This window comes from Urocampus carinirostris, chromosome 8 (genome assembly GCF_059441175.1).
Source record: "Urocampus carinirostris isolate Australia breed hairy pipefish chromosome 8, RoL_Ucar_1.0, whole genome shotgun sequence".
In the NCBI taxonomy this organism is placed as follows: Eukaryota; Metazoa; Chordata; class Actinopteri; order Syngnathiformes; family Syngnathidae; genus Urocampus; species Urocampus carinirostris.
Genome location: NC_142356.1, coordinates 19,241,050 through 19,264,880, shown reverse-complemented (window position 1 = coordinate 19,264,880; position 23,831 = coordinate 19,241,050). Strand labels below are relative to the sequence as shown.

The 23,831-nt window shown below is 38.3% G+C and overlaps 2 protein-coding genes across 3 annotated transcripts in view; one reads left to right on the top strand and one right to left on the bottom strand.

The window, feature by feature from the left end:
- The window catches only part of tbck (TBC1 domain containing kinase), a 37,478-nt gene extending 34,654 nt beyond the window's left edge, over positions 1–2,824 (bottom strand). The window contains exons 1-2 of the mRNA XM_088341866.1: positions 2,493–2,824; positions 641–834 (exon numbers count right to left, since the gene is read on the bottom strand). Coding sequence (XP_088197992.1) covers positions 641–833 — 193 coding nt within the window. The 5' untranslated portion in view covers position 834; positions 2,493–2,824. The remainder of the gene's footprint in view (positions 1–640; positions 835–2,492) is intronic.
- On the top strand, positions 2,537–10,680 carry aimp1a (aminoacyl tRNA synthetase complex interacting multifunctional protein 1a). 2 transcript variants are annotated; one of them, XM_088341868.1, is made up of 7 exons: positions 2,537–2,685; positions 5,113–5,243; positions 6,038–6,151; positions 6,255–6,413; positions 8,202–8,404; positions 8,553–8,721; positions 10,431–10,680. In XM_088341868.1, exons 2-7 carry the CDS (start codon positions 5,138–5,140, stop codon positions 10,595–10,597), a joined length of 918 nt encoding a protein of 305 aa, XP_088197994.1. In that variant the 5' UTR covers positions 2,537–2,685; positions 5,113–5,137; the 3' UTR covers positions 10,598–10,680. The 2 variants fall into 2 exon arrangements, with proteins under 2 accessions (XP_088197994.1, XP_088197993.1); XM_088341867.1 differs by lacking the exon at positions 2,537–2,685 and adding an exon at positions 2,741–3,008.
- The last annotated feature ends 13,151 nt before the right edge of the window (positions 10,681–23,831 follow it).

The following is a 23,831-nucleotide window of genomic DNA, read 5'->3' as shown; positions in this document are numbered from 1 at the left end:
AAAAATAACAGGGAAATGTCAGATGATAGTTGTGTATATATAGTTTTATCCATTGTATTTTTTTTTAATCAAATCATTATCTTGTTTTGCAATTTATTCTAAATGCTATTTTTAGTTAGATATGAAATGTAATATTTAAAATTAAAGAAAGTGGTTTATGTAGCAATATAATTCTAAATTTAAAGATTCGTTTTTTCTAATGTATTTATTATTATGACATTCAAACAAAAATAAGAAAACATTAAATAAGCAAATCCCTCTTCTGTCTTACATAAATTTGCTAATTCTGTGTCTTTTTTCATATTTGGCTGGGCAAAAAATAAAAACATGGTAAAAGAGAAAAATAATATTTGAAAAATGGAAAAACCTTTTTTTGCCCTGTATATTAACGATTTTCTAGTACATTAAATCAATTTTTATTGATCTAGCATTTTTCAGGCAACAAAATGGAACTCAAGCTGCTGTATAAAATAATTAAATGTACAATAAGGAACTATACTTTTCAGAATTAATGATATCATTACACAATTACGTTAAAATGGTTTTACAATGATCCTTTTTAGTGCATTTATTTCTTCTGCCTCCAGGAGGTATCCCTATTTGAAAAAAACTGATCACAAATATATTTCGCATCGCATACCATGCTTTCCTCTGGAGATGTCCACATACTGGCAAAGTCTGGGATGAGTGACTGTCTTCAGGATCTGGAAGCGTCCCAATATTTTGATCGAGTTGGGGGTTAGTGGGAGACCGTTGCTGCCGCACACATCGTGGGGGAGTGCTGAGGCAAAGAATGTAAACGCCCCCAACTGAGCATCCTTAAGGGGATGCATCCTGTAGGGCAACATGCATTAAAACTGGTTTCAGTATTTAGCGTTAGGCAAACCTTAAAACTTGACGTCCAGTGATGTGCAGAGAGGGGAGGCAGCTGAGGCTGTGCTTCACTTGTCATTATGGAAATATAAAATTATTCATATATCAAATGGTTATATTTATTCAGTGTCCGTTATTTCTCATTTAACTTCACAATTTAATGATTTTCTTTTTTTTTTTTCAAAATTGCCATATTTTATCATTGCGGGATATTTTGAATATCCATCCATTATCTACACCACTTATCCTCAATAGTGTCGCGGTACTGGAGCCCATCTCAGCTATCTCTGGGCAGTGGGCAGGGGACACCCTGAACTGGTTGCCAGCCAGTCGCAGGGCACACAGAGACAGACGAGTCACTCGCTAATTCCCACATAGGGACAATTTGGACCGGCCAATTAACCTGAAACGCATGTTTTTGGAATGTGGGAGGAAACCCACACGAGGACAGGGAGAACATGCAAACTCCACACAGGAGATTCGATTTCATGACCTCACACGTGCTAACCACTGCGCCGCCGTGCTGCCATATGGATGGCTAGATATTTTGAATGTTATGATTAAAATTAGTATGGAACATATGGTGCTGAGCGTCTGCAGATCCAGAGTGAGGCATGCAAGTCTCTTGCCTCATGACAGAGGGCGACAGTTGGACTGAGGATTCTGAGTTGGCAAGTACCCTAGTCCCAAACATTGTAATCAGTCATATTAAAAGCAAGCTAACTGCTTCCACCTACTTTGAGTACAGGTTTATATTTTCTCATCTTATTGTACAGCTGCTTTAAATGGAAACATTTTGTTGATTATTTTTCTTAGTTAGTGGTTGATGTTGTTGTTGTTTTTTTGGTACTGAGCCTAAATAAAAAGCCATAAAAAAGTCAAGCCATCTAGTATTTTTATTTTTCTCTATTGATGCTTTTATAGGTAGCAGTATGTAACATATTACTGTCCTGAATGTCTGCATATGCAAAGTGAGACATGAAATTATCTAGCCTCATGGTAGAGGGCTATAGCGAGACCAATAATTGTGATTTGGCACACACCACAGCTCCAAACAATATAATTAGTGATAGTGTTAGCAAACAAACAGCAAGTCCAGCATTCAGTATATTTTTTTCCTCGTTGCATGTATTTTCTTTTCATAAAGGAGGATTACCTATAGATTAACTCTTTTATTCAAAAGGGGGGGAGATTTTGTATAGGTTTATTGTTCTATATTCTTTATCAATTATCCATTACCTAGTATCAGTCATTTCATGATACAGTGCATAAGACTGAGTTTATGAGTTAAGGAAAGACAATAACACGTTTTCCCTTCTATGCAAGAGTGTATATATTGCTTTAATAGTCTGCCAATCAAATGATGAATAAGCTGTAGGTTCATTTATTTGTAACTCTGACTGTGCTTCACCAGACACGAACTTCACCGTACGTCACTTTTGCCATGTTTTCATCATCATCAATTGCATCTAAGAGATGCTTCCAAGACACACTCAAAAACACGCGCTGACATACATAAAAGGTAAGGTGTTAGTGAAGCGTAACTCGCTTACAGCATCATTAAAAAAATGTCGCATTCACTAGAAAAAAACTAACCAAATATAAAGTGTACTCATTACCTATCAAATGTGTTTCTCTTTCCGATTCACAGCAAAGCCAACGTAGGACATGAACAACACTGAGATAAACAATATTTACATTCATGAAATGGGATGTTTTCGCCCAAGAGGAAGCGAACGTGATCTGACGTCATATTAGCGCGACAAGGAGGGACAAGTTCACACACGCTTACAGGATCAATTACATTTTTAGGTAAAAAAATAGATGAATAAAACATTATACATGATTTTTGGGGAATTCATATTTTTATGTTTTTCACCCGGTTGTCAAAATTTATTTATGAACTAAATATCCGGCGATCATTTTGGCCAGCTGACGAAACGATTGATACAACATAAGCTTGAGGGCGCCCATAGCTCTATGTGACATCCTTATCGTATACGAATCGTAGAAGAGGGGCTTAATTTAGCAACCGTGTGCCTGCCTGTCCTAAATTGGTGCTAACGTGGCTAGCAAGTTAATGGCAAGCCACCAACACTTGAGATAACGTGGAGGGGTGATTGCACAAAGTCCATGTAAGTCTCACGAATATTGTTTTATGTTTTCTTCCTCATTATTATTTCACGTACATTTTCACTTATAACTTCAACTATTAGAATGTGTACCTATATAGACACGCGTTTGAAGACAATTCAGTACAATTAATGACATCTAGCTATTGTATTTAACTCTTCTACTATTCAAATAGGCTTGGTTTTGATATCATTTGAATATTTCATTAATTTAAGTGTTGCAACTTGTATCACAACGATTGAATTAAATCCCACGTTGATCGCGTTAAAACCCCCGAATACTTTTGGAATTGCTGTAAAATAAATATCACACAGATTCAAAAAGATTAATCAATCATGACAAATATGGTCATAGCCACCCTTTGTATCTGTGACTAGAATGGTGGTATGGCTATATTTAAATCGCAGTTCACTTTAAAGGCGTAAGGTGGCGCCATGGCTGCAAGTTTCTCTTTGTGATGATGCACGCAATGCAATGCATGATGCATATTTTCCTGTATAGTATGCAAGTGTATCAATAGCAGTCATAGCTCAAACTGCAAGCTGCATTTGCTCAACTACATCTCATTCTGAGAGACGAGATCATCACAATGAAATAAAATATATAACTCATGCAAGCGCTGGTTATTTCCATCTTCCTCTATATGTTCGATTTGTGCACTATCACAGCAGAACTGTGAAGGAAAATCTAACCTAGGGAGAAGCGATGCTACAGGAACCCTCTAGAATAGAATAGAATATAATAGAATATACCTTTATTGTCATTGTTACAAAATGGGTTAACATATTGTGACAACGAAATTGGGCATGACACTCCAGTCTCACACATTCTCAGTGAGGTAAAAAACCCAAGAAGATAAAGGAACAGAGAAGATAAAGTTATAAAACAAGGAGGATAAGGTTAGAGTTATAATTTACACAAAATTTACACAAGAAATGTCGGCATGTAGGATGTTACATACAGTTTGGTATTGTAAGGGTTTGTGCAATATGCATTTGGTGCAAAAATAGTCATCATAGTGCAAAAAAAAGATAGTCAACATTGTGCAAGGTGAGCAGTAAACATAGTGCAGTCAACATTGTGCAAGAAACATAGACATGAGTACCATTTACGTTCGTACGTTCTAGGCATCAGCTATGTGTCAAATGAAATGGTGCGCACACCATCAAAGAACATATTGGCCCCTACGAAGAACTTGTCTACGGTGTGTATACAAAGCCACATCACTAGATTTTCAACACTGGCCGAGATCATTCCTCAGAGTAAGGAGACAGAAGGAGAGAAGGGCAAAAAAAAAAAAGAGCTGGGCCAACAACATCAAGGAATAGACAGTTGCAAACTTTGCCACGACCCAAACTCAGGCTAGGAACCGTCATCTGTGGAGAGAGCTGTCCAGAGTAGCGTCCTCACGGGTGCCCCAACGAGCCAGGCGGTTAAGGGACCTGTGATATACTTGTTAAAAGTTGGAATGTATAAATGAGAAACAAAAGCAGAATTTACCAGTCCACGCGACATGGTCTGTCAATTTAATTGATTGCCCAAATTAGATTTGGTTTTATTTGGCATGCCCTGCCGGGCCTGTTTAAATTACATTAAGACAAACAACTGTTTGATCCATGTTTAGTTGTTTTTTTTCCAAGGAACGGCACCGCTTAAATGTTTCTAATTTTCTTTATCCTTTGAAATTTCTTTTGTTCTATTTTAAGCGAGCTGTTGTTTTCCAGCACCTTACTTTAATCTTTACAAGCCATTCCCTTCTCTAATTTTGAAGTTAAAATAAACTCCAGACTTTTTTAACCTTATGAGTATTCCGCCCGGCATTTAAAGTGACTTCCGCGAGATCAGTATTCAGTCCCGCTGTCATATGTCCCTTAAGGGTTATTTTTTGGGGGGGCTGGTTATGTGTTAATGTTCCATGCACCATGTACCTTTTTAACTCTTAAAACGGGATATAAATTCACAATAAGATGTTCAAATTAGAAAGTATCAAATGTTAAACCGCTAACTCGTCTTGAATGGCAGATAGGACTCTCTTTAAATGCCTTATAATCATCAATAAGAAGTAAACGGCGCTCACTCTAAAAAACCTTTTTCTTGCTGTTTCAGGTTTTTATCTCGTTCCTTTCTCAAAATGTCAAGTCCTAACCCTTTGGCCAGGCTGGAGCAGCGAGCCGCTGAGGCTGACCAGATCATCGAGTACCTAAAACAACAAGTACAGCTGCTCAAGGAGAAAGCCAGTAAATCATTTTACGTATACGTACAGCATATGCATTGCGTTTTTTTCTGTATGCTTTGTCAGGTACGCCCAAAGTTTGGCCCTGGGGCCAGTTATGGCCCATGATGACATTTTTACTGTCCTGCAGCCTCTGTCCATAGTATTAATGTTGACTGAAGTATAAAATGAATTTTTATGAGAGAACAAAAAAAATACAATTTCACTAGACGATGGCAGTATCCCTTTGGGCATCTTGCCCAGGGCTTTCTGCAAGATTCCAGCCCACCCTATTTCTGACATGGCAACTGTAGCTAAAAAAGGAAAGTTGACTGAGGGCTGCCTCTTCCAGGCAAGTCAAAATTGAAGTATTTTTTTTCACTGAAATCTGGAACAACTGCGTCTGTGTAATTTGCCAAGATACTGTGATTGTTTTCTAAGAATAATAATATCAAGACGCACTGCCAGACAAAACATCCTGACTATAAAAAAGATAACTGGAAACGAACGCTGTGAAAAAGTAAAGCAACCGGAAGACATTTTAATGGCACAGCAGCGCTTTTCTACAAGACCCAAATGTAATGCTACTAGGTCGCAACGCTGATATCCAATTCAAACCTTTTACCAAAGGTGAATTAATTAAAGACTGATAAAAAATGCCAGACTGAACAATTGGCCCTCACACATTTTCAGCTTACCAAATTTGGGCTGCTTTCTGAAAGGTTTGGACACCCCTGGCTTAAGTAAAGGATTACTTCTTAAAAGTTAGTATTACAGTGCCTTTGTGGGGGTTGGTGACAGGATTTTACCTTGTTGTAGGTGTCCAAGCCAGCGTCAGAGAGGAGAAGAAGCTACTAGTAGAAAATGCCAAGCTGAAGCAGGACATAGAGGACCTTAAAAAACAGCTGCTGGACAAGGAGAGGAAAAGGGGAGGTAAAGGATATGACTGAATACCCGCCAGTAAAAACGGCTAACAAAAGATTTGATGGATCCATGTCAAGATAGGATAAAATCAACAACTTTACTCTGCCCACAGTGCAAGAAATTGCTATGCCATCCGCTGAAGTCGATGCGAAGTCCAGTGCAATTACTCCAAAACCTAGTGGTCCGGCGCCCTCTGTTGCCCCCACCACCAACACCGCCCAGAATCCTCCCAAAGACGAGGGCCACAATAAGAAGAAGCCGGAGAAAAAAGGTGACAGATGGCGCACATCAACATTCCTCCCATTATTAATTTCTTTGAAGTCGTGACACAACAACCGGTGACGGCTGTCAAGTCACACGTCATAACTCGGGATTTAATAGAATTTTTTTTTTAAATGCGCTACATTGAAGTTATTAAAAATGACCGTTTAGCACTTTTTAAAGCAGTCAGTCACATGGACGTCATATTAAAACGTCCACATTTCTCTTAGATGGGTTGTATTTGATGCTGTGGATAAAAACCCTTATCATAATTATGTGGCGAAAATACTGCATTTGAATTGATTCACTGAGTTAACGTTTGAGAGAATCCGCAGCTGGGTTTCATTCATCTTTAGAGGGCCTTTTAGTTACCCGTTAGTATCTAAATGCTTGTTTTTTTCTTTCCTTTTTAAATAAAATGCAGTCACACCCTTTTTGCGGGCATCCGATTCAAAAGACGAGCCAAAGTTTTAATCTAAACGGATGCCTCCTTGTTATGATGAATCAGAGGATTGCCTCTCAGGGGAATATTTCTCTGAATTATTTCTAATAAACATTTCCTTGAAACCCGTGCTGCACATTTTTCACTAAACTAGCATGAAAATACTCAACAGATGCTCCTGTCCCAAACATTTTGGGAATACAGTGAAAACGTTTAATACGTTTCATACTGGGTTCAGATTTTTGGATAGCCCTAAAAATTTTTTTTTGCCTAAGCAGGGACTTCATTATTTTTAAACAAAAACATGATTAACCACAAAGGTGATGTTTAAAGACAATTAAACAAGAAAGTACCATCAGCTTTTTCCAATTTGTTTGGAGCAGTTTTTCCTCACGATATTGTTTTGAAGACATTTAGATTTCATTACTTTGCTACTATTTCTAGCTACTTAATAAACATAAGTAAAACCTTTTTCAGGAATGTCCAATGAGGGCCAGCCTTAATATTTGAACTTCAACAAAGGATTTTAATTTTTAATTAATTAACCTGATTATTTGCTCAATTTATGGAAGCTTAAAAAAATGTCCTCCTTTTTTGTGAAACGGTAAACTATCGGGCAAATTAAGTATTCAGATATGTTTTCGACAAGAAATTCCATTAATCTGCAGGATTTCAGCTTGACATTAAAAGCATCGTGGAAAGAGGAGTTTACGTGGCTTGTAGCAGACGAGGCAATGCAAACATTGCATGAATGAAGATATGTAAATACAGGTACATACTGATGGCAGATGTAAAACTGCAATGTCATATACGTGCAATGAATGTTATAAGTAGTTTTATAATGAACTTAGTTTTAAAGTGTTGTTCTGCTAAATATTCTTATTATCAGTCCCTAATTGGGGCGGCAGTAGCTCAGGAGGTAGAGCGCTCGTCTTGGGATCAAGGGATCCCAGTTCGAATCCCGGCTCGTCCGTGTTACATGTCGAAGTGTCCTTGGGTAAGACACTGAACCCCTAATACCCCCAATAAGCAGGTTAGCGCCTTACATGGCTGCAAGGCTGCTATTGGGATATGTGGAGCACATTGTAAAGCGCTTTGGGAAGTCATTGACTTGAAAAGCGCTATATAAATGCAGATCACTTCATTTCATAATACTTTTCAACAATGGATTTTTTTGCGATTAGTCGTCTTATTGTGTTTCAAGTTGTGAAAAATGGGGCGGGCAACTTTATGGCTGGGTAGGCAACTTTTCAGAGTTGTCTGCCCTGGTGTCCGCTAACTTTTGTTATGAGTTTCAGACACTGGTAAATAGTTAAGAAAAAAATTGTAAGTATCATAATTGTTGTCAACTCCTAGAGAAAAAGCCGCAGCAGACGGCGTCAGCCAGCCAGGAAGAAGTTAAGGTGGACGTGTCCCGCCTGGATCTCCGCGTCGGGCGCATCATCACGGCCGAGAAGCACCCAGATGCGGACAGTCTTTACGTGGAGCAAGTGGACGTTGGTGAGGCTTCGCCCAGAACGGTGGTCAGCGGCCTGGTCAAGCATGTTCCTCTGGATCAGGTATTCGCTCGGCCTGGAAGAGATTCTTCACTTTGTTCCGTTATGCAAAATTCCCCTTGATTGAAGTATGTCGTAGGCGGTTGGATTTTTCCGCTCTCCCGTCCCGGGATGAGTGCATCTCATCAATGTTTTGGACTGTGTGATGCAGATGCAGAACCGTTTGGCCATTCTGCTGTGTAATCTGAAGCCTGCCAAGATGAGAGGGGTGACGTCTCAGGCCATGGTCATGTGCGCCAGTTCCCCCGACAAGGTGGAAATCCTCGACCCGCCGAGCAGCGCCGTGCCAGGGGATAGAGTCATTTTCCAGGGTTTCTCAGGTTATTTTTTCCTTTTTGCAGTTTTCCACTTAGCAAGTCCATCCGAATGATTGGCTGATCTTTGACATGCCCAAAAAAAACCCACAGCATGTCCGTCATTCGGATCCCCTGACGACGATAATGGCAGGGAAAAACTTGCGTCGTCTGTGCTGTTTGTTACCAACTCCATTTTCTATGACCAACTTATCAACACCGCTGCCAAAAAGAGAACCTGCTTTTCTCTTTCATGGCACGATACAAATTGGAAGTTCCATCAAAACTGACAGACCCCGTTGATGAAGAGGAAAACGATGATAAATATGTATCACATTTTCCACACTAAATGGCAACCCTCTCAAATATATTTTTTTTCTATATAGTTTCCTTACATAAGACACACTGGACTATAATAGGCATGAAATTGAGACTACAGTAAGGGCTACCATGTTTTGTGCAATGATATATCAGTTCATGAGTTGCCCACCCAAATCGCAAAGCATTGTATACCACGGGAATCGAACCTGGTTCGCGGCAGTGGGAGTACAGACACATATCACTAAAACCATCCATAACACAGATGGAAAAGCTTTAGATCGTATTTCATTATCGCACTGTTTTACTTCCGGTGCCAGAAACTGCATTGTGAATTTTCTTTCTGCATTTTGAAAGTTTAAAGAGTCTCTCCACTTTATCACCTGTGTGTCAAAAACTTTGCGCTTGAATTTGTATACGTAAGTAAAAGAGCTTGTGTAGTATTTTGTTGAAATACTTTTGTTTTCTCTATTCACATTTGTTGGTGAAGAAGTGGACGGACTGTCAAACCAATTAGAATGCAGAAAAACAAATGCACTATGCAAATCATTTTTTCTGGCACAGTAAAAGTAGTGTGGTCATGATTTAAGGGCCAATACCTTTTTGTAGGTCAGCTGTACTACTGGTGGTCTAGTGGTAAAGTTTCAGTGTGTCCATTGCTGTGATCTAGGTTTAAATCATGTTCCAAACAATGTAAATAAAGTGACATTAAGAAAACTACTGTTTCTAACATACTCCAAATGCCAACCCAAACCCTAAAAAAAAGAATAAGGAAGACTTTATTCAAACGCATCAAGTTCACATACTTGCACGCAACAAAATGTGCTGAAATGATGATTTCAGTCAGAAGTAGAATATTTAAATACACCACCTTTGAAATAATAAACTGGAGCTAGCGAATCCGTTTTGCGACGCACGTTTTAAAATTGTAGTACCAAGTCTCACATCTGAGAGGCACCCTGTTGCCAAAGCACTTTAAGTCAAGAAGTCAGCGCTGAATGCATTTATCTTTAGAGTTTAAAATGACCCGTGGACAGCATTTACCTTTTTGTTATCTTCCGTTTCAAAGTATGGGTGATAATGTCTTGAGAACAGGAACAAACTCGCCTTAAAGAGAAACCGTGTGGATTTTGAGTTACAGTGAAGTTGTCAAACTTTATGGTTTTGTTATTAGTCACACAAATTGTTTCACGTGGCCATTTAAGAACTCGAACTGGTGGTCTGCTTCAAGTTGGAAATGTTTTGTATTGGATACATTCTTTTTTTTCTTTTCCTAATTATTTATTGTAGTTCTATCCACATCCATTGAATCCTCATGTTCCCAAATGCTCAGCCAAGCGTTAAGAATACAAATATGCCTTGTCGGTTAAGATTTTACGGTTTCTATCGCAATCTCATCACTTTTGAACGTTTTGCAGGCGAGCCTGACAAAGAACTGAACCCCAAGAAAAAAGTATGGGAGCAGATTCAACCTGACCTGCTCACGAACGGAGAGTGCGTGGCCACATATAAAGGGGCAGCGTTTGAAGTGGCTGGGAAGGGAGTCTGCCGGGCGCAGACCATGAGCAACAGCGGCATTAAGTAAGAGGCAAAATTGCTCCAACGTTAAGAAATGGAAGTGAGAAAGCATTTGAAAGGCTTCAATAAAATTTTGATCAGCTTCTTAAAGTGTGTTCAACAATTTGTTTTTCGGAGGGACTAGCAAGATGCATGTTGGTAGTGGGGTTCTCAAATACAGATCATGATGGTTTTAGACTTTTTTAGTGTCTGGGGTCAGTTGCAGCAGATCCCAGATCAATGCACAGGACTGTCTCATAAAATAAGAAAATAGTACTTAAGTTATTTATTTTCTGCAATGCAACTATAAAAAAACTACAATTTCATACATTCCGGATTCATCTCAAAAATCAAAACAATCGAGTCATCTCAAAATAGTAGACCTTCATAAAAACGCATAAGACATAATCAGCAATTTAAAAATAAAAGGTTTGCAATATTTCAGTTGATTGGTAATAAATCCATTATTTATGACACATTTGTATTTTAATTGCATTACAGAAAATAAATTATTAAATCACAATATTTTGATTTTCTAAGACGGCTTTACACTTTGGACTGTAGACAAACACTGCCACAAAAAAACTGTTGCAACTTTCCTTAATTGTTTTTATTTATTTTAAAGTGTATTTTTTAGCATGTTTAAATAAGACTTTAAAACATTAGGTATGAGACAATATCTCAAACGTTCTAGTATTGTTTTTCTTTATTTTGTTTGGCATATTTTCAAAAGTTGGATTCAATAAAATAACAATTCAATATCTAAACAATTCCAAACAGTAGTCCCAGAATTCATAAGGCACTTTTTTTCCAACTAACATCTGATGCCATTTTTCAATTTGAAATTTTGCTATTCCATTAAAATTCACTATACCCAAGAATTTCAATAAATCTCACTTTATATGTAATATACATTTCAAATTATGAAAGTAGCAGCGGATGAGGATAAACCTCCATTTGAATAGTTTCTCCTGCTACATAAACTAATTTGAAATTGAGTTTTTAACTTGTTGTAAATTCATAAATTGTTGTTGTCATTGAAGAAAATGATTAAATTAGACTTGTGTGATGAAATAAAATTGAGACCAATACCCACCACTTTTATCCAGTATACACAATTTATACTTTAGTTTTATTCTAATAATGTAAAAAAGTAATACTTAGATATGCGCTTGTGCTAAAAGTTTAAAGGTTCTAACTTTTAATTAAAAAAACAAAATAATTTATAGCTCTATATTCTGATATAACAGATTTTTTTCCTTTGGAAGTATTTATATTTTGCTGAATTTTTAGATTGTAAAGTTTTAAAAATATTTAAGTGAGAAGGATGCTCTGCCAATATAGCAAGAACACGCTTCTTGGAAAGATAATAATTTTACTGGATTTGTCCTTAATATTCCAACTGGACTTTATGCAGCGTGCAGAAACGCCACTATTCATACTCACCTGTCTGGAAAGAGAAAGGGTGGGCAATATGTCATTAAGGGTCAGAGACCTGCTGGTTTTATGTATTTACTTTCTCTTAACACTCCTTACTCATAATCGGTTCATTAGGATAATCTTATTAGAAACAGGTGTATCGAGGAGGGAAACTGAAAATCTCTTGGACCAAGACCAGACATTTTGACCCAGATTGTCTGAATTGCCAACCAGACACACAAGTGCTTTCAAATGTCTCTTGTGATCGCAATTTTCAAGGACTTACGTAAATGTTTGTGGCTCAGATGTTTCTCTTTTGTGACGCACCACTCAGACATGAACGTTATAGGAGATTGTTGTCATATGTCAGACCCAACAGTCAAAATAATGATAGAGCAATGCCACGCAAGAAAACCCTAAAAATCATATTTTAAAAAAAGTGTATTAGCCCCAAAACACAACAGCATTTCAAACAAGTAAATATTTTGGCACTTAACTGAGATTAGTGCAACGTGAGAAGATTGGGTTTACTCTACTTAAGCCTCTATAGCCGGGGTCGGGAACCAATGCCAACCATGTATGTCTCTTTGTGAGTATATCTGGCTCAGATAAAATAGAACTTGCGCAACTCACTGCTGTGGTGTTATATGTGGAACCAATTGAGGCACATGCAAAGCTGAGGCAACACTGGTTATCACTAGGTTTCAGTCCAGTATATATAGGGAATAGTTTCCACTACAGTCTACAATCCTTTTATATAGATTCTCATTAAACATTGTATTTTTGTCTTCGAGACACTGATGAAAATCCACAAAACAAACCATAAATACCCAAAATCTCTAGCAAAGCACCCAGAGCAAGTTCATTGGATGAGTGGCAGGAATGGGCATGGCTATACACACTGCACACACATTCCTTCTCGCCCAGCGCTGTCTGCACTGAAGGTTAATACATTGGTATCCTTGTTTGCAGTATTTTGTGATATTTTTACAAAATAACATTACTGGCACCTTTTATTGAAACCATTAACAACACTCAAAGGTAACTGCAGGAAGGAGACTGTTTTTAACTGGTATATTCATATTGGTATGGGACACAGGCTGCTCTGACATTATGATTATTTTATATCTATATTTAAATCATCAAACCTGACATGGTGAAATAAAATGTGCTGAAGAATTAGGTTTTGTAGAATTTCATCCTAAATAAACTGGTGCGGCCCTCTCAAAATAAGAAAAAAAATGAAATAAAAATATTTTTTTATCTATGGGTCACAGAGGTTCCCGACTCCTACTCTGGAGTGTCTTTCTTGACCACTTCTCATCTTTTTGATTTCAAAATCCAGGCCCAGTTTCTCCTTTGTATTCCTGTTTTACACTTCAGGTTGTTCAATCATAAAGCGATTTTGCAGAAATCTTCCACAGTGCTCGCCAGGATGTGTTTGCTGGGTTCCCGCGGTTCCTTGAAAAGTCTTAAAAGGCATTGAATTCATTATTCTAAAAATAAGGCCTTAATAGGCATCAAAATGTCTTAAATCCAAATTTTGAAAGTCTTAAATGTGAACACATTTGTATTTGTTTTAACTGAAAAGTAACATTTATTTATTGTCTTTTTTAATAATTTACCGATCTACTTTGGTGGCAACATGGCGTGACCACAATAACGGAACTAGTAAAACGGTGATTTGGTTTCAGTCGGGCCTTTCATGGCAAGTCATGTTTATTTGCATACTTCTAATCACAAGGAGTCTCAAAGGTCGGTATGGACCACAGACTATTATTACACCATCCCCTCATCTAAGACCTACACAAGGGCAAGGAAAACCCTTAACATGAGGACAATGAAGAAACCTTGAGAAGGGGCTGCACATGAGGTAATCCCTTTTCCAGGATGACTAGGCTGCAATGGAAGTTGCAATAACAAAGTATAAAATTAAAAATAGAATACAAAACAATTAAAGTATAATATAAAATGAAAAGGATGACCAGTTTTTTAGAGTAGACCCACGTTTAAGGTCTGGCCCACAATACACTGACCAACTATGGACCATGGGAAAATGTACATTTTTTTTCCATGGTTAAAAGCCGTGCCACGTAATGTGGACGGGGCAAGATGTATCGTGCGCAAGAAGTATTTTGTGTTTTTTAATTTTGTTTGTTTCAATCGTATGTTTTTTGGTCAACTTGGTGTTAAATTTCATTTCAAAGGCATTAAAAAAAAGTCTTTAAAAGTCTTGAATTTAACTGGTTTGTCCTTACTTTCCTTCATTGGTCCTTTGTAGGAAGACTGGAGGGACCACATTTTTCAAAGAGGGGACTTTTACAATTAGTGTCGGACTTAAATCCCATAAAATTATTTGTCACAGTTCATCCACGTTGCCTTTGCATTTAATTTACCTAATGTGTCCAGGCTGATGATTGATGACACAGGCAGACCATTGCAATACAGCTCCCGCTGCTCAGTGCTTTCTGTCGGACATTCAGCAGGTAACGTATATACCTTGACGTCTCTGGGAAAACAAGTTGTAAATCTCAAGTGTGTCCTCAACACTGAAAATAGAAGTAAAGTACAAAAATGGAAGTGTAACATAAAGCACCCAGAGCTGAGGTCCAGCAGATTGAAAGTCAAGACAAAGAACCCCCCGCCCCCTCCACATTTAAAAACAAGGAAGTAAGCACTTTTCCAGAGGCAAGCACATGATTTTTTTTTTTACATTTTAAAGATGACCATTCAACAAGGAGACTTTTTGTGATTAAGGGCTCTACAAATAAATGTGACCTGACTTCTATTCTATAGCTTATGAATGACTTATATTTCACGTTGACAATATCTGTGTATTAATTGTTATTGCAACCTCCATTGCAGCCTCGTCATCCTGGAAGGGGGATGACCTCATGTTTGGTCCCCTCTCAAGGTTTCTTCATTTTCCTCATGTTGAGGTTTTTGAGTTTTTCCTTGCCCTCATTTAAGTTTTAGATCAGGGGGTAGTGTAATAATAGTCTCCAATTTGCAATAATCTGTGGTCTGTGATTAAGGCTATACAAATAAATTGACTTGAGGTAGAACTGAATTCCACATGAACTTACCCCCTGGTATTTGAATCCGTCAAGACTATTTTATATATATATAGCGTGAAGTCAAAGGTGCATTCAGTGGAATTGACAGCTGTGGATGTTATTTTTTATTTTTTACTGCGGTGACACTCTCCACCAATTCCAGATGACTACAAAGAGACCTGACTTTCTTATCCTAAATGCACGTATCACCTGACAGCCTGCAGATGTCACAACAGTGAGAGTATACAAGTGACATGCGCTGCAAAACCCATTGTCCTCAGGTTATTATATTATTTTGTATTTTGGGGGGAAACATCCATCCATTGTCTGCACCGCTTATCCTCAGTAGGGTCGCGGGGGTGCTGGACCCCATCCCAGCTGTCTTTGGGCAGTGGGCAGGGGACAAAAATGCAGTTACAGTACATTTATTTTGGGAACTATGTCTTTTTCTGTTGGAAGACAATATTTTTTTTATCTTTTTTTTTTTTTACCAGAAAAATAGATACATGTTCAAACCTATTTTGCTCAGAGAAAATAAGTTCAAAATTTGGCAATGTAATACTTAACGTGTTATTGTGTATCATGATATTTGAAGGTCCCAAAATTTGTATATATTTTTAATAACATATAGCTCACTTAGAGGGCGCTGACTTGATTGTCCTATGTCTTGCTGCTGCAGGTATCCCCCCCAAAAATAAAAATAAAATGAAAGACTGGGCAAAAAAATGAGAAGAAAAATAGTGCTGTTTGGTCACTGTGAGTCTCCGTAGTTTGTATTCTTCCTTTTGCTTTGTAGCACTCGTTTTCAGTTGCACTACACAGTACAGTGACAAATATTAGTGTGCTCTTAATAAAATCATTTGCCGAATAAACACAATTTCTTTGTGGCAATGACGTAAAAGTTAGCAAATGCTTAATTAGATTAAATAACAATAAAACTGTAAATTGGATTTTCATAAGTTGTAATATTCTAATTTACAGGTGGTGTATTAACTTCAAAATATTCTGCTTGCTGATGCCATCTTCTGTCTGAAATCATCATTGCCGCTTCTTTTGTTGCGTTTGCAAGTAGTCTTCCTTTTCATGATTTTGGGGGCTTTATGTTGGCATTTGGACTGTATTTGAAACAGTCCTTTTCTTAATTTCACCATTTTCATTCTGGAATAAAAGAAGACCATGCATGTGACATTACTCCTTACCTTTAGCATAATGCGCTTAATGGCCTGAACACCAATGACAAAAGTAAGTTAAGAGCAGATAGGCGCGGTGGAAAAAAATATATAACGGCTCTTTGAACTCAGTTGGGCATTGTTAACACATACTTAATAGAGAAACTATTTCATTGTAAACTTTCTAAGAACGCCTCAAACACTTTAATAGTCAGTTTTCTACAAAGTGGCCCGCATGAAATACTTGACTGACACAAGTAAAGTCAAGTTTATTTGTATAGCTCTTAATCACAAAGAGTCTCAAAGGGCTGCACAGATCAGTAGGATGCATTGGAAATTGCTAACTCAGCAGCAGTACCTAAGGTCCCTGTTACTTTCTGATAGTCATCACTCGTTTCCCGAAAACACAGTTTAAATTAATGTATTTCTCTGGACAACATTCAAATTGAATTTTAATGCTATCCAACCCGGCATTATGAACAAAATATCAAGCTGAAAAATAATCTGAATAAACTCTAAAACCAAGCAGTTTGCCGTAGAGCTATTGAGACTGATTGGAATCAAATTGAAACTGATAGCCTCAGAATCTTGCTCAAGACATACTCCTTCGTGAGTCCGCCAAAGGAACGAAAATTGCTGAAAATAGTCAACAGCATTCTTGGAATCATATCTCAAGAGGCACGGAGTTATTCTGCATGGACAGCGCTGATGATAGAAAATGTTGCCTGAGTTGATCTGGCTACACTTGAAAGGGAAGAGCTAGCATACTCTGTGTGTGGTTGGCGCATTGCAACACTGTGCATTGACCAATACGATCCAGGCAAGGTCTGTAATGCGTATGATGGGAGCTGTGGGACCTTCTGAGGCCTCGTCAACATGTCTGCGCTTCGTCTGAGAGGAGCGATCGGCCTCACCTTCCTTTTCAAGAGGCGTCGACTTCGGTTTGCATGCGGTATGTCTGCTCTGCTACCTCCGATGTCAAAAATGGCATTATAGTACTGTGTGTCTTAGTGTTTAACTTCTTTTCTTTAAACAAAGATTAATCCGTTCCACATCTTCATGCTGGAGTTGATGGTTCGATAGCATATCCCTTCATTTGTAGTAGGACCTTTCATCAATTCTTACCGATGGAAGAACTTTACAAACAGCAAGTTCTCAATCTGATTCATTCTGAAAAGATAGTCAAGTGCTATTGAACTGAAAAAACTGTTGCCACATCAGAGTCCAAATTATATTATTTAATTCAAGAAGAAATAAAATACTGTATGTTGACTTTGTTTTTATTTAAGAATTGTCTTTTCAAAACTCACAAAATCCAGGGTTATTACCGGTGCTAGAAATCCTTAAAAATGCTTGAAATTTAATGTTGTGTTTTCTAGATGAAAAGTGTTTGTTAATGCTTGACATTGATGCCCTGTTTCCCAACAAGTCTGCCTTAAAATGACACCGATGCTGCTCTCTTGTGGCTTGACTTGCTTTTCATTTCTTCCCCCGTGATTAACAGGAGCTGATTTACAGTAGTTTGTATGCCATTGTCCTATGAAGCATCATCACCCCCTATAGGTCGCGGCCAAGAGGACAGTTGCAGGCTACACCTAAACAGGGCAACATAACATTTGTATTATTGCAAGGGTTAGGTATCAATTATGGACATTTATTATGGGCCATGCAGAAAAATAATTGTCTCCGTGTGCCCTGTGACTTTCTAGCAATCAGTTCAGGGTGTCCCCTGCCCACTGCCTGAAGATAGCTCGGATGGGCTCCAGCACCCCCGTGACCCTATGGAGGATAAGCAGTGCAGATGATGGACGGATGGTAAATTGTTGAAAAACCTCTTGCCACTCAAAATGTAAGCTACATATTAGTATCATTTTACCCTATATGGGGAAAGATTTGTCTCCAAAATATTTACACACAAACTGTTCAGACACCCTTAATCACAAGGAGTCTCAAAGGGCTGCACAGACCACAGACTATTGCAAACCACAGACTGTTATTACGCCATCCCCTGATGTAAAACCTACATGAGGGCAAGGAAAAAATCAAAACCTCAATATGAGGAAAATGAAACCTTGAGAAGGGACCCCATATGAGGTAACCCCCCTTCCAGGATGACCAGGCTACAATGGATGTTGAAATAACAAAAAATACACAGATATTGTCATCATAAAATATAGGTTATTCATATGCTATAGAATAGAAGTGTGTTTTAAGCCTAGATTTAAACAGTTCCACTGAGGTTGCAGATCGCATCTCAGGGGCCACAGCATTCCACAACACCGGGGCTCCTATGGAGAACGCTCTTGAACCTGTGGTTCTCTTCTTGGCCCTTGAGATCACTCAATATTATGAAGTGAAACAGTACCTGAACTGACAAGGTTGAAATCCTCTCATACACAGACGGATGAGGTCATTGATATTTCCACTCTCATGAAGCTTAATTACTCGACTTGATAAGAGGTAACGTGAGCGTAGTTTGAGTAGTTGGGAAGAAACTTAAGAACAGGGAACCATCATCAGAACCAAATACCGGTACTTGCCAAAATGACTCAAAGTCAACACTGGGAGACTCTGAAATCAATAATTAGCAAGCTATCAGTGGCTCACAAGACTAGGTGGAGACTTTTGAAAGCTTTAAAGAATTTCAAAGCAGCCCAAGTGATGAACTTAATAATTGGTTGTCTGTCAGGTACACTCATCACTCAAGTGTTTTTCCATTATTCCCTCACTGAGGCCCCCTGACTAGGCAAGCAAATCAGCTCAAAATGGGGGTGAGTCAGTGCCTTGTTTCAGGTGTCTGTTCAGAATTTCCATTGTCTTCACTTCGTGATTCTTTTGATAAATATTTCCATTCTGTTACTTTGTATTAGTAAACAAATATGTACAAGCTGTGCACCCCCAGCTTGTTCTAAAACTGCTTGAATGGCATTCTCTGGTTTATTTATCGAACCACAATGCAAATAAAACTCCCTAGCATCCAAAAGAACACAGACTACATGTGTATATTTTCCATTACTTAGTTAACTACTTGGTGCTGTACGCAACTTAGAATGGTAAACAGCATTTGGGTTGGATAAACCATTTTCGGTTTTTGGAAGAAGAGAAACCTTATTATAAACCTATTATAACTCAAAAAAAACAAAAACCTGTAAACAAGTCGCTAATGGCTGTTTCTTTGGGTTCCTGTTATAGCTTCTCTGGGCCAAAATGAAAAGTCTCAAATTGATATTGTCTTGAAGCCACATTAGCTAACAATAACGTACTTGGCATGGGGAGTGATACTGTATCACAATGAGACAAGATCATGGTAATGGAAAAGAAATATTTCAGTTGCAAATGGAATTTCTGAAATGAACATGAACTGCTTAAACAAAAGTTTTAAAAAGAAAACATGCTGGTATTAACTGTTACCTTATTTTTAACTCTGTAGTAGGGGTGGGCAATACTGGGAATATTAGTGTCTAGCCGATCGAAGTCAATATACAGTAGTATCAATTGATCCCCGCCCAATGCCGATACTTTTTGCATGGAAATTTTATGATTGTTGAATAATTGAACCCTTCCCCCTTGAGTTAGTTTATAATTACGATAAACACATCGCACAGATTTCAGGCACTAAAAAGGTTTCATCTTATATATGCCTAGTTCTTCCCCAAGGCCATCACCGGTTTAAACAAATGCACTAAACATATCTCGGGACTTATCTTGTTTTCTTTTTCAATTTCTTGCTAAATGATACTGTGAAAATATACTACTTGTGATTTGTTGTGTTGCACTTCTTTTTATTGCACTATTGTTACAATGCACTACTCTTTTTTTATTCACGAATATTGCAACTTAGGCCAGTCTCTGAGAATTACTTTGTAAATATATACATAGATAGATTGTTTATGTGTGTGTATATATATATATATATATATATATATATATATATATATATATATATATATATATATATATATATATATAGAGAGAGAGTTTACACCTGCACCTTTATACAGTGTGGTTATATATATATTCTGCCTTTTATCATGATAGTCTTTTATCGTTTTTCATTTCAAAATCTTTTTTACATGTTTACCCTGGAGTGCCATGTCTGTCATGGCCAGCATGGTCGCCGTGGCGACCGGTCTGCCCCGCCCCCTGGGCACCAGCTGAAGCAGATCTGCTATTTGCGTGTGTGCTATTTAAGGGTGGGTTGTGGGTTTTGCGGGTGCTGGCTCATTGCATTTTCTGATACACCCTTTCCGTTCTGTTATGCCCTGTCCTTGTACAGTATAGTTTGAGTCGGAGGAAACCTGTACTTGACCATTCTGAGTGTAAGAATGTTTTTGTTCAGTTTTGTCCCGGAGTTTTGGAAAACTTTTATTTTGTTAAATAAAAGTTTTGATCGTCACCGCAATTAAGTTCTCCCTTCCTGCCTCCTGCCTCCGTTCTGGTCCGGTCCCACCTCGTGACAATGTCCAATCTCGTGTTTTGATTATTTGAATATTATTTTGCTTGTATTTTGTTTTGTACAATGAGTTATTCTTAGGGATTTTTATTTTTAAAGTAAAAAAATAAACAAGAACAAAGGACAAAACATTAAAGAAATGAAGAAAAAATGGAAAACACTTAAAAAACTGAAAACCAGAAAAGAAACAAGACCCTGAGAAAATTGGTAGAATGTATTTTTTTAATCATTTTTTTTCATTTCTTCCACTAAATTCCATACACTTCTACTCCTTCACTGTTAGCAACTAAATTTGATATATTTTTTGTGTGTATTGTTGTCAAATTCGCATGAGGAAACAGCAAAAATATGTTGCAGACAATTCCACTAACTTTGCACTTTGGCAGCTGATAACAGAATCCATTAAATTTACGATTGTGCCGCCAGAAAACCCAAATTGCGTAGCAGGAAATTCTGAATGACACTTAGTGGTAAAATTGTGGCGATAGCAAAGCCAATGATAATTAATTGGTTTCCATATTTTTAGGGGTGGTAGCCACAACATCCTGACATGAAACTCTATCAGCAAGTCACAAATGATTGTGTGAAATTCCAACCATCGAACGATGATTTCGATGGAAAACAAATAGCAAATATATTGTCCTTAGTGAGGCATCCGTGAGTGTATTTAAGCATTTTTTTGTACTTTGCTCATTTGTTCAGGGTTATGATCTGATTATAAACATCTGTGCTGTGTTAATTTCAATGAGCAGGATTTTAAAAACAAGACTTAGCACTTCCTGTGGTTTTGTCCGCAAAAGGGGATCCCCGCTGCACCAGTGGTGTGCAAACAACAATGGACGCCCGCCACTGGGGTCCCCACAAACTATACTACACAAAATGTCCAAGAACGAAGTTACCTTTATGGAGTAGCAATTGGTTACAAACAGTGTCGGGCATGTTACTTTTAGAAAGAGTATTTAGTTATAGTTACTCACTATTTCTTCCAAAATGTCACGGTTGCCGTGGTGCCCAATTGGCCCCACCCGTGTGGCGCCAGTTGTGGGTCGTTGACAGATTGGCTTTCCGTCTATTTAAGCTCAGTGCTCTCACTCTCCCTTTGTCAGTCCGTCAACGAACCTTTGCCCCGTGGCTTTTGACTCGGTCCTGTTTCCTGCTTGTTTTTCCTGTCCGGTCTCATTCCCGTCTACTTTGTCCTGTTTAATATTGGTTAACAGTTTTGTTCCCGTCTAGTTTGTCTTGTTTAATGTCGATATCCTGTTTTGATATCAATCCTGTCCGATATCTGCTCGTGCAATTGGTATCGATAGCGTCGGCCTCTGGCTTTCTATCATTCCACGCCAGACTGATGCCTAACGTGCATGACTCCCCATTTCCCGTCAAATAAAAGGTGTGTGAGAAACATGCATTTGGGTGTTGATCCTGTTCCGGTTCTTGACAGGTCTGGCCCACAATACACATCCCATTATATATACATATATACATATGCATTTGGGTATGTTCTGGTTCTTGACACAAACAATCGAGTTAGTAACTGAGTTAATATATAGCAAAAGTAACTAGTTACTCGTGAAAGTTACTATTTCCGTTATTTGAAAAAGAAGTTGTATGTCAAAGAATTTGAAATTTTCTAAACAGTATTTGAGTCACTTGAATAGAGAAGAACACACAGGTAGTTGTGTTATATAACCTTGTAATATTCGTCTCATCTTACCAGCAACAGATTTATCCTACACTTGAAGTGCAACAAATATAAACAGGAAACATCCATCCATCCATCCATCATCTGCACTCCTTATCCTCCATAGGGTCACAGGGGTGCTGAAGCCCATCCCAGCTATCTTCAGGCAGTGGGCAGGGAACACCCTGAACTGGTTGCTAGCAAGTCACAGGGCACACAGAGACAGACAAACAATCATGAGCTCATTCACACATAGGGAAAGTTTAGACCGGCAAATTTACCTGACCTGCATGTATTTGGAAACTGGGGTGCCCGGAGGAAACCCACACAAGCACGGGGAGAACATGCAAACTCCGCACAGGAAGGCTTTTCGCAAGATTCGAACCCATGACCTCAGAACTCTGCCGCGGACGCGCTAACCACTTATCTGCCGTGTCGCCTAGACTGGAAACAATATGATAAAATAACAATCAGCAGTAAACAATATAAAGTGAGTTAAATAAATTAAAAGGAAAAAAATTGAAAAAAAGAAACAAAAGACAAAGGCAATAACTATCATTGTTGCCCATGGCGCCCAATTGGCCCCGTCCGTTTGGCGCCAGCTGCGGCTCGTTGACTGATTGGCTTCCCTCCTATTTAAGCTCAGTGGTCCCACTCAATCTTGGTCAGTCCTTCAACGAACCTCTGCACCCGCAAGACAAGTGTTTTGACTCTGTCCGGTTTCCTGCTTGTGTTTCCTGTCCGGTATGGTTTCCGTCTATTTTGTCTTCTTTAATATTGATCTCCAGTATCGTTCCCGTCTTTCTCGTCCTGCTTGTTATCGAACTCCAGTCTCCAATGCGTGATATCAATCCAGTCAGTCCCGTCCTGTCCGATATCTGCTCGAGCAATTGTTATCGATCTCGTCGGCCTCTGGCTTCCTGTCGTTCCACGCCAGACTGCTGCCTTACGTCTTCCACCCAACAATCGCCGAATCACTGGATTAACGTACATGACTGCCCCATTTCCCGTAAAATAAAGCTTATGTGAGAAACGTCACGCACCTGGGTCCTCCTCCTATTCTGTGTTTTGACAATAACAAAAGGTAAATAGAGAAATACAAGAAGAATAAAAGAATACACTTTACATTTTTATAAAAACATTGAAAAACACAGGAAATAAAATTAGAATATTTAAAAATCTAGGAAAAAAAAGATAGAATACAAAACAATTTTAACCTTTTTTATGCTGGACCAATTTAAAATCAACAACACAGGATCCACCCACTCAGAAGTATCAATCATCCTCTAAGTTTAAACCAAGGGTGTCAAACTCATTTTCAACAAGGGCCAAATCAGCCTAATGCGCTGTCCTCTAAGGACGAGATGTAACTTATGATATAACTTGATGTGATTGAATGCAATGTAAAATCGATGTAACAACGCCTTGTTTTTAAATAACGTGTAAGTTATCATAACCCATACAAGTGAGAATTAAATTTGTAT